Source organism: Balaenoptera physalus, assembly GCF_965194825.1.
Source record: "Balaenoptera physalus genome assembly, chromosome: 5".
NCBI classification, from domain to species: domain Eukaryota; kingdom Metazoa; phylum Chordata; class Mammalia; order Artiodactyla; family Balaenopteridae; genus Balaenoptera; species Balaenoptera physalus.
This window is the reverse complement of record NC_138884.1, coordinates 52,499,158-52,516,993: the sequence shown is the minus strand read 5'-3', so window position 1 is coordinate 52,516,993 and position 17,836 is coordinate 52,499,158. Positions and strand designations below refer to the sequence as shown.

Below are 17,836 nucleotides of genomic sequence, written 5' to 3'. Positions count from 1 at the left end.
GAGTCCTATTAAGCATCTGACAAGAGTTTGGAACCCAGTCGCACAGCTAGGCACCCCACTTTGTGGGCAATAGGCAAGAAGAGAACAGGCCAAGCATCTCTGATTTTAAGTGAATCTGTTGGAAGATGTTGGCTGGTATGAGAGATCTTTACCTCTTGGCCCATTCCTTGTAGTTTGGCCTGTACCTGTGCAGAGTTAATAATGTTGTACAGCAGGAAGTACCCTGTGTGATGAGAAAACAGCTATTCTGAGTTGCTGCCTAGGCATTTTATAGTATATTTTATATACTAGGCATTTTACAGTATAACCCTGCTCACACCCAGAGTCTGGACATTCAGACAAGGACCTGAACTTAGGATTCCTGCCTCAAGTGCCTGCTTTGATTTTCCTGGGGCACCTTTAAAAATAACCATTTAGAGTTGAGCCCCAGAAAAGTTAGTGACCTCAGACCCAACTGCCTTATAGGTCATAGGTGCTTGCTACCCTGCTCTCTATCTTCTGCTCCCCCCTGATGGAGGGCTGCCCTTCCCCCGGCTCACTGCGCACCCCCATTTCTGGGATCTGTAAGTGATAAATCTTGTAACTTAACTTTCTTTGTGTGATTGTATTAAAACTGTGCCTTCAAACAAAAGGACCTAGGTTTTCACTTCCCCAAAGTGGGAGCTCGGATGCTGAGGGAACCACCTGCCGACCCAGTGTGGATGGCTCTGCCTCCTCTTTCAGCTGGTCATGATCTGCATATTCTTAATGTAATGCACCAGCTCCAGGGTTTGGGGGAACACACCCTGAATGGCACAAACCCCTCCCTCCCTGGCTAGTAAGTAGTCAAGAGCCAGCCTGTTATACATCACCATGTGGGTTAGAGACTCATGGGCTTGTTGCGTAAGGGACAATATTTTGTCCAGCCTCTGATTGATCTGAAAGGGCCACGGAGAGGCGCTGGTTGGCAGTTATGATTTGATTTTGTTTGAGAAAGGCTATACTGGTGCCAATGCTGGCTGCTCCTGAGGTCTATGGCAAGTCTTATTGGGACAGGAATAAATATTGTCCTTGGGTTGACGGAAGCGGGAAGCACCTGGCAGATAAAGAACTGGGAAACCCTAGTGTAACCGTTGCACCCTGGGGTATGGTTTCATTAGGGAAAAGATGGGGGAGCCAACAAGAAAAAATATATAAGGTGCTGTGCCTATGAGTCCGGGCCACAATAGTACCTGAAGGTGCCATTATTGAGAGCACAATGTACTGGTGAGAATGTGGTGTTGTGTTTAACCAAGGGGGAAGAGTGGTTATGATGGTCATGGTCAGAGACAAAAGGCAAGAGACTGTGGTGGCAAACTGGGTGAGGGTGGTGGGCAGTACAGGAAAAGGCATCAGGGAGTGGGTGGTCCTCTCCCCAGGAAGTCAAAGGGTTGGCTGACATAAGACGGGTGCCTCCTGGAGAAAGCAATAATCTCCATTAATTTTAGCAACCTCTATCTGATTTCCCTTTAGGCAAGGAAGCATAGGGTGTATGTTTTGGCAGAGAGCAAGGAGTATACTAGAATTGTGGGCTAAGCGGACTACAGGCTCAGGAAGAAAAGCAAGAATGTCCCGTGCCCACTTTGTGCCATAGGAGAGGTGGGCCATGAGTGTCCCTGGGTGGAGGTTTTAGTGTGAGAGGTGAAGACACCTCAGGCACAGGGGGTGAAGCCATCTCCAATGGCAAGGTCTTGGGGTTGGAGCGATGTCATCTCTAGCCGTGAGATTCTGGGCCAGGGCAATGTGGTCTGGGATGCGGGATTGGGGGATCCTTTCCAAACTGGTACCCACTCGAGTTGTTGTGGGCTTCCAGATTGTAAACCAATGAAAACACCCAGACCAGTAGTAATAAGACCAACAGTCAACAGAATGGTGTACAGCTGTACCTGACAGGCTTTTGTTTTAGTTTTGGTGGAAGTTTTGGTTCAGATGGGTCCTGTATCAGATGAGCAGCTGCCCGGCCTGTGGAACAATCTGTGGTTAATGAGTCCTAGGAAAGTATGTGCCCTTGACCTGATCCCCAGCCCTAAGGGATGAGAGGTAAGATTGAAAATTTATAAAAATAAGTTAAGGCTTGGGGCAAGATAGAGAACTTTAGACTTTACTATTTGTTGTACTAGAATTTGAAAAGGGGTTGTTTGAGAGACCATACGTCTCTCAATTCAGTTGGTTATTTGGGACCTATCAGGGACATAAAAGTTCTGTTTGCTACCGCTTCCTAGAGTCCAGACTTGTGTATTTTGAAAAGTGAAAATGTGTGTCTTAGTTACTGCCAGTAATGTCTGAAGGGAATAAGGAGTGACCTGGCCTTAGTATATGCAGAGGCACGTGCAATTGTGATTTATATTTTGGGTACCTGTGAGGCAAGAGAGTTCTAAAATATTTTACCCTGAAGGGGATCACTTTTAGGCAATGGCCCAACAGTTTATAATCAATATGAAATGGGGTCACTGTTGGCCAGGGCTTCCAGACACTGAGATGACTGCCTGGAATTTGGCTGAGTATGTTGTTTCTGGGATCCCATCCTTTACCAGGGACAATGTGGCTCAGGGATGGAAAGTAGCGACATTCCACGGAGCTCCATCACGCATGATGGTTAGCAGTGCTGTCTGCACAGTACAGGAACTCCCACTGCTCTTCACTCAGTTAATCCAAAGATGCTACCCAGGTAGCCAAGTGTTCTGGGGGACAGGTGACCTCCTCCAGCACCTTGGCAACTTGCAAGGGACTGAGGGCAAGGGAAGCCACCCCTTCCTGCAGGTGGAATACACCAGAGGGTCCAGGTTTGGCTCCATCTTGTCTTAAGGAGGACTTGGTAGAGCCATGCTGAGCTTGTGAGGTGTCATTTTCATGATCCAAAGCATAAGGGACAGCTGGGTGTGGAGGGTCACAGGCTCAGGGTGTGTGAGAACCTCTATTTCCAGGAAAGCTCAGTAAGTAGCCAGTCACTTGTTTTAATGGTGTATAGCACGAGACCAAGGGGCAGTTTCTTGCATCAGAAGCCCTGGGGCAAACAGTGGCTATTATAAGTGGTCCAGAGACTCCAGGAGGCATGAGAAGAGGTTGCCAAAGCCTCTATAGTGAAGTTTTTGAAGACACTAACAGGAGTGCCTGTAGATTTCAATTTGTAAGTAAAATTCATAAATGAGAAACATGCTGTCACCAGAATCCAAAAAGGACTAAATGATGTTTAGTTATTAACACACACTAATGTGTGTCCTATGAATGTCCTTGGAGGAGGTGGTTATCAATGTACTGTCATACCTGTGCTCCTGGAGAAAGGCAAAGGTAATCAAGATCTGCAAAGACTGTGTGTGATGGCACAGCTGAGGTACCCCACGGTACAGGTGTATCGTGTCCCTTTGGAGGTGGGGGCAAACTGCAGCTGAGAGGCTGCTGAAATAGGCACTGAGTGGGACATGACAGCCAATCTATAAGAGCAAAGTTTTTACTTGTTATTAATTGAATAGAATCGGTCATTTCAATAACATTGGGTACTGGGTATCGGGGCCTTGATGGATGGGACCACAGCATCAAGGTTGTAGTACTCTATCACAAGGCACCTTCGCTTATTTATTCTTCAGATTTAAGAACAGACAAAATTGGGCTGTCAAATAGAGAAGCAGGGGGGATAATCATTCCTTTATTTACTGGGTTCTATACAATAAGTTTTCATCTTTGAAGGTCTTAATTTATTTTGGGCCATATTAACTGTTTTAACTGGGATACGTAGGGTTCTATTTATCAAGCCAATTTGTAAGTGCCCAAAACTTACATTGATTTTAATGTATTATTCATGATATTAGAGCATCTATGGCTAATATGGAATATTTTAGGGCAAGGGATTACAGTTAAATTGAGTTAAAGTGCAATGGGTTACAGTTAAAGGCTACAGTTAAAGTGTGGCATATACCTATATTTTCCTCTCTTTTATATTGATATTTAGTTACCTTTTTAAGGTTATAGGTGGCACAATGTTTAAATTTACTGGGATGCCCAGGTATAACTCTAATTTGAGCCCCAGTATTATCATTAGGTTCAGGAAGTTTTGTCAGCTGGTGCATTTTAGCAAATGTTAAACCTCTAGGTTGCCGAGGCACAAATGCCAATCAGCACCCTTTTCATCTTTTTGTTACAGATATTCTTCAGTATACAAAAATTGTACATAAATTTTGGATTTCCAATTGGATCAAATATGGACCCTTGTTTTAACTTAGTTATATATACACATATACATATATAATTTATTTAATTACCTGTTATTTATTATTTGTCCTCTATTTAGGGTTTTTTTTGTTGTCATTGTTGGTTTAATCAGCAAGTAATCCAGGACTAGGATTATGTTTGCTACACCTGGTCTTTGCTGGGTTCATAAGGTTTACAGTTCCTTCCTTCCTTCCTCCCTCCCTCCCTTCCTTCCTTTCTTTATCCTTGGGCTTGTAGCCACCAAAAGTGGCAGTTTCTCTACCCAACGGCTTTATTCATTTAGCCACCTGAAAGCAGTGGTCTTTAGTTTTAAGAAAAGGGAAGGGCAAAGAGGAAGGACCACCATAACTCTAGGCAGACGCCTCTCTCTGGGACAGCCCCCCACCAACCCTTCCTTTTCTCTGTTTTGTTAAAAATCTGTTTGAGTGTTTGGTATCTCTAGGCAGCTAAATTTTTTTCCTTTCTTTGGACAAATTCCTGGTGGTCCCCAGTGACGGCTGCTGTGAGGGAGGGGGCAGGAGACTCCCTCTCTAGAGGGTCCCCTTCAACCTCCCTCTAGAGGGGCTGGGGTCTCCAAGTAGGAGATCAACAGGGCCTCAACTTTGTCTTCTAAATTCTTTGTTTTGTGACAATTTAATTCTAAGGAGACTATTAGCGTGTCAGTAGCGCTAAAATTGACCAGGAGATTTGTCACCTCATGCAAACCGAGAAACTGCCTCAGGTGTTTTGGGGGAGGTGTTTTGCGGGAGCAGGATTAATGTGCTCCGCCCCTTCACCACCCCCCCCATCTTTTTTTTTTTTTAATTGAGCCACCCATCTGCATAGATGGGATCCCTGATAACCCAGGGGCTTGGGATTCGCAAGAGGGACGTAGCAGACAAGGGGTCGCCAACCCCAGCAGCACTGACCCTTACAGGACCCCACGGCCGACACTCCGAGGCGGGGATCTCCCGACACTGAATGGGAAGGGATCAGTACTCCTCCTCCACGGTGTCACTCAAAGTCACAAGGGCGGTGTGGACCGGGTCACACCTTTGAGTGTCACTCAAAGTCACAAGGGCGGTGTGGACCCCTCCGTTTTGGGCGCTAACACGCAGCGCTTGGCGCCACTCTGCGGTGCCCTAACCAAGACACAGACAGGGGTTCTTCCCTAGTTAGTCCAAGCTCCGGGACCGCAGACGAAGTGACAGGCAAGCTGCCCAGCGGCTCTGTGTCCGGGCAGCCCCGGGACGACCTGACCCCTCCTGCGAGGCTCACGGCTGGGAAATGGGGTCCTGGGAAGTTCTACTGGGCTTGAGGCAAGGTCCGCCCTTTAGGGTGGGGAGTCTTGGCGGCACTCGGAGGGGCGACACAAGGCAGCGCGCTTGAACGCCAAGACACAGAGCCTCCCAAATGCTGAAGCCCAGGCGCCACAGCCCACTCACCAGCCACGCGCAGTCCGTGACTTAGATCATCCCATCCTCCTCGCCAGTTGTGTTGCAAGGAGTAATTATGTTACTTAAAATGTTGTTCGGGGTGGTTTTTGTTTATGGATGATCGGTCTGAAGCAGACACGGAAATAACGCCGGGGAGAGGGGTATGAAAGTGAAAGAGCTTGATTATATGCACGGGCCCTAGAAGAGGGAGGCGCTGCGGGACGCGCAGGGGACCACGTGGGAGGAGCGCCTGGGAGCGGCTCAACCAAGCAGGTGGGAGCAGAGAAAGTGAGGGGCCCGGGGCAGTGCCTTTATCGGGGGTCAGGGGAAGGTGCACATGCAAAATGTGCCAGGGGATTTCACTGGCATGTTTGAACGTCATGAGATCACAATCAGGGGAGGTCCAGAGGGGAACTTGTGGCAGGACCAGCCTATCACACTGACAGGGTCATCTGGGCAGGGTGTCCACAGCCTGTTTGTGGGGATGTTGAGGCATCAGGAAAATAGGAAGTTTTAAAAATTTAAAATACAGTACACCTCAGAGGTGCCAGGAAACCAGAACAGGGAGAGGCTATGTAATTCCCAGTCAGGTGATGCGTTCCATATGTAAAAACATGTAAAAAAATCAGAAAGGGCCTCTGAGTTGGAAAAAAAAAAGGTAAAGCCCCAGGAAATGTAGGTACCAACCTGAGACTGAGCTATTTCTCACATGGGCAACTCTGTGTAGTAGGTTCTGGAGTGAGTAGCAGCATAGTTGTATATTTAACAACATCGAATATCTAATATGGGGAAGGTCTACTAGTCTAAGATAAACGTTAAAGCTTTTCAACAGTGGCACCACTGACATTTTGAGCTGGATAAATCTTCGTTGTGAGGGGGCTGCCCTATGCATCCTAAGAGGTTTAGCATGATCCCTACCTCCACCCATTAGATGGCTGTAGCACTCTCATTCCTGCTATGACAACCAAAAAGGTTTCCCAACATTGTCAAATGTCCCTGGGAGGCAAAAATCACCTCTGGCTGAGAACCACAGCTTTTAAGGAATTAACAGGGAATACACAAATTATTTAATACTTGTGCTGGGAAAATCAACTTTAAAATGGGGGAAAAAACTCCATCTATTTAGATCCTTATCTCATATCGTACTCGTAATCCAGGTGAAATAAAGAGTAAAATATAAAACTTGAAACTATAACATGGCTAGAAATCTTAGCTAATATTAATTAAACATTAGCTAATATTCAGCTAATGTCTGGATAGGGAAGCATTTTCTGAAGTTTAGAAACAAAGGAAGAAACCACAAAGAAAATATTGATATCCTTGACCACATAAGGCTAAACTTCTGTAAAATTAAAAGGTAAATGACAAACTGGGAAAACATTTATAAGCAATACAACAAAGGGATAATATTCTTCATCTATAATGACTGTATCAATAAGAAAACAACAAATGCATCAGAAGAAAAATGGGCAAAAGACAGGAATAAAGATTTTACAGAAAAACAAATGTTCATATTAAGTACACAGAATTTTGTCAACTTTACGAGCAATTGATGAAATGAAATTTTAAAAATCAGTTTCCATTTTTACTCTATCCAAAAGACAAAGGTTTTTTTTTTTTAATGGTAATACTTAGGGACTTCTCTGGCGGTCCAGTGGTTAAGACTCTGCACTTCCAATGCAGGGGGTGCGGGTTCAATCCCTGGTTGGGGAACTAGGTCCCACATGCCGTGGAGTGGCCAAAAAAAAAAGAAGACGCACGTGGAGATTTTTAGATAAACAGTGTGGGCACAAAGTGAGAACTCAATAAACATTTGTTTAAAAAAAATACTTAATACAGGTGAAAATGTAGATAAACGAGTGCTCTTTACACGGCTGATGAACCAGGGCCTTTTACACATTTCGGAAAACAATCTGGTAATAAGTATCAAGAGGCTAAGAAGGTTCCTATCCTTTCCCTTTGTATTTCTACTCACAGAAAGTGTAGTGGGTTAAATATTGTCCCTCTCAAGTAAGATATGTCCAAGTCCGACCCCTCGTTACCTGTGAACGTAACCATATTTGAAAACAGGGCCTATGCAGATATAATTAACAAAGTATCTCAAAACAAATAATCATGGGTTTAAGGTAGGCCCTAAATTCAAGGACTGGTGTCCTTATAAGAAAAGGAGAGGACACAGAGAGACCACACATAGAGAAGAAGGCCATGTGAAGACAGGCAGAGATTGGAGTGATGTTGCCACAATCCAAGGAATGCCAGGAGCCACCAGAAGATGGAAGAAGCAAGGAATCATTCTCCCTCTCCCTATAGAGCCTTCAAAGGGAGAATGGCCCTGCCAACATCTTGATTTTGAACTTCTGGTCTCCAGAACTATGAGAGAATAAACTTCTGCTGTGTTAAGCTACTAAGTTTGTGTAATCTGTTGTGGTAGCCCTTGGAAACTAATACACTACAGAAACAATCAGCAATATGAACAAACTTTTATATATAAAGATGTTCATCCCTGCATTATTTATAGCAGTAAAAAATTAGAAAAACTTAAAGCAAATAAAAAAACAGGAAGATTAAGGAAGTTAAGATAACCCATAATATATTGTACAGCCATTGAAATATGTTTTGAAGAATTTCTAATGCCATAGGAAAATGCTATGGTATATAAGTATAAAATTCAGGATACAAAAGCATATGTACAATGTGATCCCCAAATGCAACTGTATATAATATGCATACTTATGAGTATGAATAATGCTGACGAATAACATGAGTAAAAAGTCCTAAATAGAAAACAGCACATAAAGTCATCAGTATACTAAAAGAAAAATAAACCATGGCATAGGAGAGTTTATCACAGGAAATATATAATTATTATTATGAAGATAACGCAATAATAAGTCAAATAAAAGAAACCCTACGAGGATGTTGAAAAGGCATTTGACCAAATTCAGTACTCATTCCTTGCAAAATACCTGGGAAACTAGGAATAGAAGGGTTTTATAATAAGTATCTCTCATTATTACCATCAGCCAATATCATTTTTTTGGTGTAAAAAGAGAGCTTTCTGATTAAACGAAACTAAGATGAATGAATAGATTACCATGATGATGTTAAATGAGACAACAGTCCCCAAATGGAGTCACTTGTACTAAGCCCATATCACCAAACCAAGAGTTAATACCTAACCTAACTGCTGTTTTAGCCTCTCCCAGGATGTAACCAGTTGGTCTGAAATTACTTGGTCAGCACTAATGAGGTAATCTGCTTGAGAGACCCCTGTCTTCCCCTAAAGGAAGGGGATACTGCCTGAAAAAAATCCACTCTTTGCTAGAATAAATTCCTTGCCCCGTCTCCTTCTGCCTATAAAATCTTCCATTTTCTACAGCTTCTCGGAACTCCTTTCTATCTGCTAGATGGGATGCTGCCCGATTCACGAGTTGTTAAATAAAGCCAGTAAGATCTTTAAATTTTACTCAGTTGAATTTTTTTTTTTTAACAACCATTAGCACTGTTCGGGCAGGTTTTACCAATTCAATAAAAAAGAAACAGAAATTAGGGGTCTAGTTATAAGAAATACAGAAATGGAATTATTATCTGCAACAGTAAGACCAGAGATGATTAAAATATTATTGGAATTAATGAGTGTTCATATAAAGGGTTGGATAAAAGATGAAAATTCAAACAGCTTTTAATTATACAGGAAAAAAATAGAAACATAATAGATTTACAATAGCAACAAAACCCATGAAATATCTAGGACTATCTGTAATGAAAAATGTACATGAAAAAACCCACAAAACTCTGAGAGACACAAAAAAACTTGAATAAATGCTCCTGGAGGGTTAATTAGAATGCTGTGAAGAAAGCCACTCTTGCCAAATTAATTTAGAGATATCAAAGAATTCAACAGAAAAAACTCAAGGGGATTAATTTGGAATTTGACAGTGTTTTTAACGTTCATCTGGAATAACTGCTGTAATACATAACTACATATAAAAATTGCGCCTAAGACCCCTTTGCAATCTACGTAATAACCCTAAAGAAAGTTAGTTTTATTTGAAGATTCACAAAATAATCATTCAGTATCTCTACCTGTTCTTTTAGTGGTCAAACTAATAAAGAAGAGATTACCATTCATTACTTGGGAGGCTTCAAAACTGAAGGGTATTTTCTTTAAAGGGTTTTTTTTTTTCCCTTGTGCATCATATGTTATGTACTTTATTCCCTTTTGTCCTGGCTAATTTCCTCTGGGGAAATGCCAACCTCTGCAAAGCTTTGTGGTTATTTTGAAGTACCCATCAAAACCTTCTTATTTACACAGTAAACTTTATTTTTATACTGGCATGAAGACAGGCTGGTATAGGAAAATAGTGCGCTAGATTTGAACCACAGCTCTGTCTCTCGCACAGTGTGCTCCCATTTATTTATTTCCGAAAAGTAGATTAAAATACCTACCTCAAATATTTGTTGTGAGGATACAGTAACATCATTATGACCTAGCACAGAGCTTAGCTCATACTGGAAACTTAGTAAGCGTGATTTACTGTGTTTATACATTGTACTTTCTAAGCTTCGCCTTCTTTCTCTGTATTTACCCAGTATGAGTATGCAGTTATTTATGCTTATTTAATTCAATCTCATGTTATCGTTAGACCATAGTTATTCACATGTGTCTCCAGTGTTAGGCTGTGACTTCTTAGTGGGAGAAGGCAATGTTTTACTCGTCCACTTGTTCACACAGCTCCTTGTAGCCCAATGCTCTCTGCATTTCAGATGCCCATTGATGTGAAAGAAAAGAAGAAAAAGAAGGAAGAGAGGGAGGAAGAAAGGAAGGAAGATGAAGCTGATTCTCATGACATATGTAGTATGTTTGTACTCTAGCAATAAAATTTTATTTCATTATATCTTTTATTTTATTATTTATTTATTTATTTTTGGCTGCGTTGGGTCTTCGTTGCTGCACGCAGGCTTTCGCTAGTTGCAACGACGTGGGGGCTACTCTTTGTTGCGGTGCGCAGGCTTCTCATTGCGGTGGCTTCTCTTGTTGTGGAGCACGGGCTGTAGGCACGCGGGCTTCAGTAGCTCTGGCTCGCGGGCTCTAGAGCGCAGGCTCAGTAGCTGTGGCGTACGGGCTTACTTGCTCCACGGCATGTGGGGTCTTCCCAGACCAGGGCTCGAATCCATGTCCCCTGCATTGGCACGTGGATTCTTAACCACTGCACCACCAGGGAAGTCCATTATATCTTAAGTTTAATAAAATTGTAATATTTTAGAGGATCTACTAAATTAGTACAGAAAAGTGAATTGACGTGTACAAATCAGACTAAATCATTGAGGAGCCAAAAATAAACCACAAACTAATCTGTCTACAACAGTTATTGAATTCTTACTATGTACTTAAATGATATCAGGGTTCTGGCTCTTAATTCTATCGCCTATCCATGGTTTAATAGTGAAGAAGTGTTGATATATGGAAACAACCAAAGTCTCATGTATTATAAAAGTCAAGAAATAGAGACTTATGAGTCCCATACTAGGAATAGTAGCCCTGCCTTGCTCAATTATATTATTTTGTTTTACTGCATATGGTCTGGACTCCAGGGCTTTATTTATAGGCAGTGCGGTGTAATTACAGCTGCCAAGAGGAAAAAGTTAAATTTTTTAAAACTTACACTACTAAGAAACTAGTACAATTTTCCTGAATGTGTAACTGGTAAGCTTATAATAATTTTAATACTATCAAGTTAACATCTGAGTCATTAATGAGAAGATACTAATTTTCAAAATGGCACCTAAGAAAGCTCTATATTAAATATAACCAAATGTAAAAATACAGGAGAACCCAATTAATGTTCAGGAAGAGATAGGGTTTATGAAAAAGGGGGGCCTTAAATCCATGGGCAAATGTAAATAAATAGAATGGGCAGGGAGGTCATTTCAGTGTGGGGAATCATGAAAATGAAAGAAAGACAAGACTACACCCCAGTAAGTGGGCAGTAAAAGTCTACATTAGAGAGGAATTGGAAGTAAAACATGGAAAGATAAAATGGGCTCAGAGGGGACCTCCCTGGTGGTGCAGTGGTTAAGAATCCGCCTGCCAAAGCAAGGGACACGGGTTTGAGCCCTGGTCCGGGAAGATCCCACATGCCGCGGAGCAACTAAGCCCGTGCGCCACAACTACTGAGCCTGCGCTCTAGAGCCCACGAGCCACAACTACTGAGCCCACGCGCCTAGGGCCCATGCTCCACAACAAGAGAAGCCACAGCAATAATCCCGTGCACCACAGCAAAGAGTAGCCCCCGCTCGCCTCAACTAGAGGAAGCCCAGGCACAGCAACGAAGACCCAACACAGCCAAAAATAAATAAAGAAAATAAAGAAAAATTTTTTTAAAAGGGCTCAGATTATGCATGGCCTTGAAAGGCAACACCGGTAGCTTGGATTTGGTCCTATAATAAGATACTATCTCAAGAGGGTTCCTGGGCTGGGGAGACCTTACAAGAGTGAAATAACGGCAAGATGAGGCAGACAGCACTGCGCACATGAGGCTCTAGTGGCCAAGAGGCAGGAGGCAGGGACACCAGAGTGGAAACTACTACAGTGTCTGCACATATGAAGTCAGAATTATTTAGCATAATCTTAACAATCTTTACTGCCTGGGAATTGACCAGAGTTATTTCTACATAGCAAACAGTGGAAAAAGAGAGCAGGCAGCAGTGCCAGACCAGGGCAGCCAAGGTCAGGCCTTCTCTGAACTTATACTTTGCATTCAGGTGGTCATGGGTGTCACTAAAAGGGCCCAGGTGAAAGACACTGTAAGAGGGCTTTAGAAAATGTGAAACGGAACTGAATTACCATTAGTTAAGATAAGAAAAGACCCAGTACTGGAAGTATTTCACAGTGCGTCCAACACTTGGTAAGACATCATTGAAAAGTACTACCTTGATGTGAATAGCACTTTTTAAAACCCATTCACACGTTACATCAATAGCTGGTATGGGGCTTCCCTGGTGGCGCAGTGGTTGAGAATCTGCCTGCTAATGCAGGGGACACGGGTTCGAGCCCTGGTCTGGGAAGATCCCACATGCCGCGGAGCAACTAGGCCCGTAAGCCACAATTACTGAGCCTGCGCGTCTGGAGCCTGTGCTCCGCAACAAGAGAGGCCGCGATAGTGAGAGGCCCGCGCACTGCGATGAAGAGTGGCCCCCTCTTGCCACAACTAGAGAAAGCCCTCGCACAGAAACGAAGACCCAACAGAGCCAAAAATAAATTAATTAATTAATTAATTTAAAAAAAATCAATAAAAAATAAAGTAAAAAGTAAACAGACGATTATGTTACTGAAGGCAGCAGAATTAAAAAAAAAAAAAATCTGTTATGTGTATAGCAATTACTGTGCACAGGCGCATCTAATACAACCCTAGGAGGTAGGTACCACCATCCACTTTCACAGATGCCCAGAGAATAATTACTCACCCACCGTCACTTGCTGGAGCCGGGATTGGGACCCAGGGGCTGAGCTCTGAGCACTATACTCTACTGCTGTTCATCCTACCTGCTCTTTCAAACAACCTATAAAGTAAGTAAGATGAATCTGCTTTACCTGACAAATATTTATAGAGTTCTTAACCTGCCAGGCCGCATCCCACGTATCGAGTTTCCAATGATGGATGAGCCACACCACCCCTACTCTGAAGAAGCTGACAGTCTAGTGAGCAAGACAGACAAACCCACATTTTACTGATGAACAACAGAAACTCTAGGCGTCCATAAATTAAATAACTTATTCAAGCACACAGCCAGCTAGAGGGTGGTCAGGCCAGGGCTTAAATGCTGACATTTACATCTCCAAGTCTAATACTTATTCTGAGTAATGTTGCTACTTCCTTTTCTGGCCTACTGGGAAAAACAAAAGAAAACAAAACAGGGACTTCCCTGGTGGCGCAGTGGTTAAGACTCCGCACTCCCAATGCAGGGGGCCCAGTTTCGATCCCTGGTCAGGGAACTAGATCCCTCATGCTGCAACTAAGAGTTAGCATGCCACAACTAAGGAGCCCGAGAGCCACAACTAAGGAGTCTGTGAGCCGCAACTAGGGAGCCTGCCTGCTGCAACTAAGACTCAGGGCAACCAAATAAATAAATGAATATTTAAAAAAAAAAAGAAAGAAAACAAAACAACAGTATCATAACCAGGACTATCTAGTCTAACCAAACTTCTACAAAAAGAGTCTGATCTCGGTAAGTGGGAAACATTAAACTAAGCTATTGTGATTCTGATGCAAACAGCACAGACCACCTATGCCAATAAACTACATATCGTTTCAACAGCTGAAAAACCTATCATTTCAAACATTAAATGTCCTGTCATCAATAATTTTTGCTAAAAATATTTCAGATACTTTGGGTGAATCACTTACATTGGTCCACTCTTCTCAAGGAAAACCAAGATAAATCCTTGTGGTCTGAGATGTTGAAGATGACCCCAAATGATTCAGTTCCACAGTAATTAAAACTATTTTTCATTTTTCCTTCTGCTCTTTTAATGCTCCCTAAAGGAGGCCTAGAATCCTTTTTTTATATGTAAGAGAATTGTCCCAAACTACCTAACTGTACTGGCCTGCAAAACTTGTTTTACCACACTTGGCCCATTACAGCTTTCAGAGTGAACTACTATCACTCATCGTATGACTTTAAGCCCCTCTTGGTCCAGGCTCAACTGGCAACATCAAGTGCAGCAAGGATTCGTTAGTTGCTTTTACCCACAGGATGCTTAAACACAGCACTCAAGCCATGCCAGTAGTAGATCTTTTTGCTTCTTTTTTATTTCTCAAAAGGGTCCTGATTGGGATCAACCATACATGTAGTGTAGGTAGCTAGTCACTATCACACGACTTGGAGGGTGACAATAAAGGCCTCCCATGCCCCTAAATAACCCCTATCCCAGCCTGTCAAAGTAGCTAAATTTACGGAAGAGAGGTTTGATCACAGGGAGCTACTAGCGTCATTAAGGAGGTTAACAGGTATTTACCAAATGTGTGTTATGAGCCCAACACAACAGGAGACCAGGCATGGCCCATGTGACCAAGGATAGGGGCCAGAGTTCACCAGTATCATTAAGATAGAAACGCAGTGCTTTAAATAATTTTAATATCTAATTTATTTTTAGTAAAATGTAAAGTATTTTCACATCTTCACACTGCTCACTCAAGGGGCAGCAGGGTGTAGTGGAATGAAGGGCCTTGGGGGAGGTCTTCCACATCCTCTTCCAGCCTCATTTCTGAGCATCCAGTGAGCCAGCCCCTCTGAACAACCAGTGGCTCCCCAAGCTGCCCAGCTCTGTTACCCAGGCTCTGCGCTAAGGGCTGCAAATACAAGGATGACTACACAGTCCCCTGCCCCCAGGCAGCTCACAGACAATCAGGAAACAAGCGCAGCACCAGATTGGTACAGGGATTAGGGAGCTTTGAAGGGAGGAAGGTAACCCAGCACGGAGGGCAGGGGGAGGGCAAGCGAGGAGGAAATGACCCTGGGCTGAGTCTTCAGGGACGTGGAGGTTTCCCATGCGGCTGTGGTGGCATGCGCGGGGCAAGCAAGCAAGGCACCCAGCCCCTGTGCGTGCAGGAACCAGAGTTTTGTGGTGCTCAGAGCACAATGGGTAAGGCAGTGAGTGGTGAGTGATGGGCTGAGGGGGAGGGCAGGTGCCTGGCACAGGGATGGCTGCACCGTAGCTGATGCAGCGCCGCTGAATGTCTGGTTCCTTGTTTGGCATTTACACCAGGGAAGTGTGCTCATTGCAAATACCGTAGAAGGTACACGTCAGGAAAAAGAAGATGAAAAGTATGCAAAGTCCCACAGTTTAGAGATAACCACTGTTAACATTTTCATGTACAATCTTTTATATATATGTATGTGTGTTTATATATTATGTATACGTACCTATGCTAACAAATATATTTTTCTTCAAAAATGAAATCATTTAAAATGTGATGTATACCCACAATGGAATATTATTTAGCCTTAAAGAGAAAATTCTGACATGCTACAACATGGATAAACCATCAGGACATTGTGCTAAGTGAAATCAGCCAATCATAAAAAGACAAATACTGTATGAGTCCACTTATATGAGGTACCTAGAGTAGCCAAATTCATAGAGACATATGTCAATGGCAGTGGCCAAGGGCTGGGGGAGGAGGGGGAAACAGGGAGCTATTGTTTAATGGGTACAGAGTTTCAGTTTTGTAAGATGATGAGATTTTGGAGATTGGCTGTACAACAATGTGAATATACTTAACACCCCTGAACTGTATGCTTAAAAATAGCTAAGCTTTTTGACCCAGCTCCTAGAGAAATGGAAATAAAAACACAAATAAACAAATGGGACCTAATGAAACTTAAAAGCTTTTGCACAGCAAAGGAAACCATAAACAAGACCAAAAGACAACCCTCAGAATGGGAGAAAATATTTGCAAATGAAGCAACTGACAAAGGATTAATCTCCAAGATTTACAAGCAGCTCATGCAGCTCAATAACAAAAAAACAAACAACCCAATCCAAAAATGGGCAGAAGACCTAAATAGATATTTCTCCAAAGAAGATATACAGATGGCCAACAGACACATGAAAGAATGCTCAACATCATTAATCATTAGAGAAATGCAAATCAAAACTACAATGAGATATCATCTCACACCGGTCAGAATGGCCATCATCAAAAAAATCTAGAAACAATAAATGCTGGAGAGGGTGTGGAGAAAAGGGAACACTCTTGCACTGTTGGTGGGAATGTAAATTGATACAGCCACTATGGAGAACAGTATGGAGGTTCCTTAAAAAACTAAAAATAGAACTACCATACGACCCAGCAATCCCACTACTGGGCATATACCCTGAGAAAACCATAATTCAAAAAGAGTCATGTACCACAACGTTCATCGCAGCTCTATTTACAATAGCCAGGACATGGAAGCAACCTAAGTGTCCATCATCGGATGAATGGATAAAGAAGATGTGGCACATATATACAATGGAATATTACTCAGCCATAAAAAGAAATGAAATGGAGGTATTTGTAATGAGGTGGATGGAGTTAGAGTCTGTCATACAGAATGAAGTAAGTCAGAAAGAGAAAAACAAATACAGTATGCTAACACATATATATGGAATCTAAGGAAAAAAAAAAAGGTAATGAAGAACCTAGTGGCAAGACGGGAATAAAGACACAGACCTACTAGAGAATGGACTTGAGGATATGGGGAGGGGGAGGGGTAAGATGTGACAGGGTGAGAGAGTGGCATGGACATATATACACTACCAAATGTAAAATAGATAGCTAGTCGGAAGCAGCCGCATAGCACAGGGAGATCAGCTCAGTGCTTTGTGACCACCTAGAGGGGTGGGGTAGGGAGGGTGGGAGGGAGGGAGATGCAAGAGGGAAGAGATATGGGAACATATGTATATGTATAACTGATTCACTTTGTTATAAAGCAGAAACTAACACACCATTGTAAAGCAATTATACTCCAATAAAGATGTTTTAAAAAAAAATAGCTAAGATGGTAAATTTTATGTTATGTGTTTTTTTTTACCACACTTAAAATAAAATATATAAGTAAATAAAATATTAAAAAGAAATTCACTTGATAAAGCTATTTTAATACCTTTTCCACTTATTTTTGTGATCACCTTTCCATGCGAGATACATACTCGGCCATCAATATTTCAGATAACTGCATAGTATTCTATTGCAGAGATCTACCTTAATTTATTTAACCAAGGAGAATTACTTTTTAGGATGGAAGAAACCTGCAAACACTTGGCTGATAGGAAGGACCCAGTGACACTTGGCTGATGGCATGGAGCCAGCAAAGAGCAGAGAGAGATGCAAGACCACAGAAGAGAGAGGGAAATTAATAGAGCAAAGGTTCCAAAGAAGGCATGAGGAGATGGCATTCGGGGTTCAAGTAATGGGCTAACCTGAAACACGGGGAAAAATGGATACCACATCCTCTGAGGAAAGGAAATGAAGATGGGTATGAATAGATTTGCATGTGTAAAGAAGACTTTGGGAAATTGAAGAAGTCAAGAGATGACATCTTAATGAAGATAAAGTGGTAGAGAAGTAGGGTATGAAAGAGTTGGAAGGATACATAGCTATGTTCAGAGAATAAGACACTGAGGTTAAAATTTCTGAGGTGAAAAAGTA

General features: G+C 42.5%; 1 protein-coding gene across 5 annotated transcripts in view; it reads right to left on the bottom strand.

Moving 5' to 3' along the window:
* Positions 1 to 17,836, bottom strand: part of TMEM150C (transmembrane protein 150C) — a 91,390-nt gene that overhangs the window by 60,042 nt on the left and 13,512 nt on the right. The window contains exon 2 of one of the 5 annotated variants that reach the window (XM_082463939.1): positions 13,261 to 13,338. The exons of the other annotated variants lie outside the window; for them this stretch is intronic. Within the exon in view, the coding sequence (XP_082320065.1) occupies positions 13,261 to 13,274 (14 nt within the window). The 5' untranslated portion in view covers positions 13,275 to 13,338. The remainder of the gene's footprint in view (positions 1 to 13,260; positions 13,339 to 17,836) is intronic. 5 annotated transcript variants of the gene reach the window in all.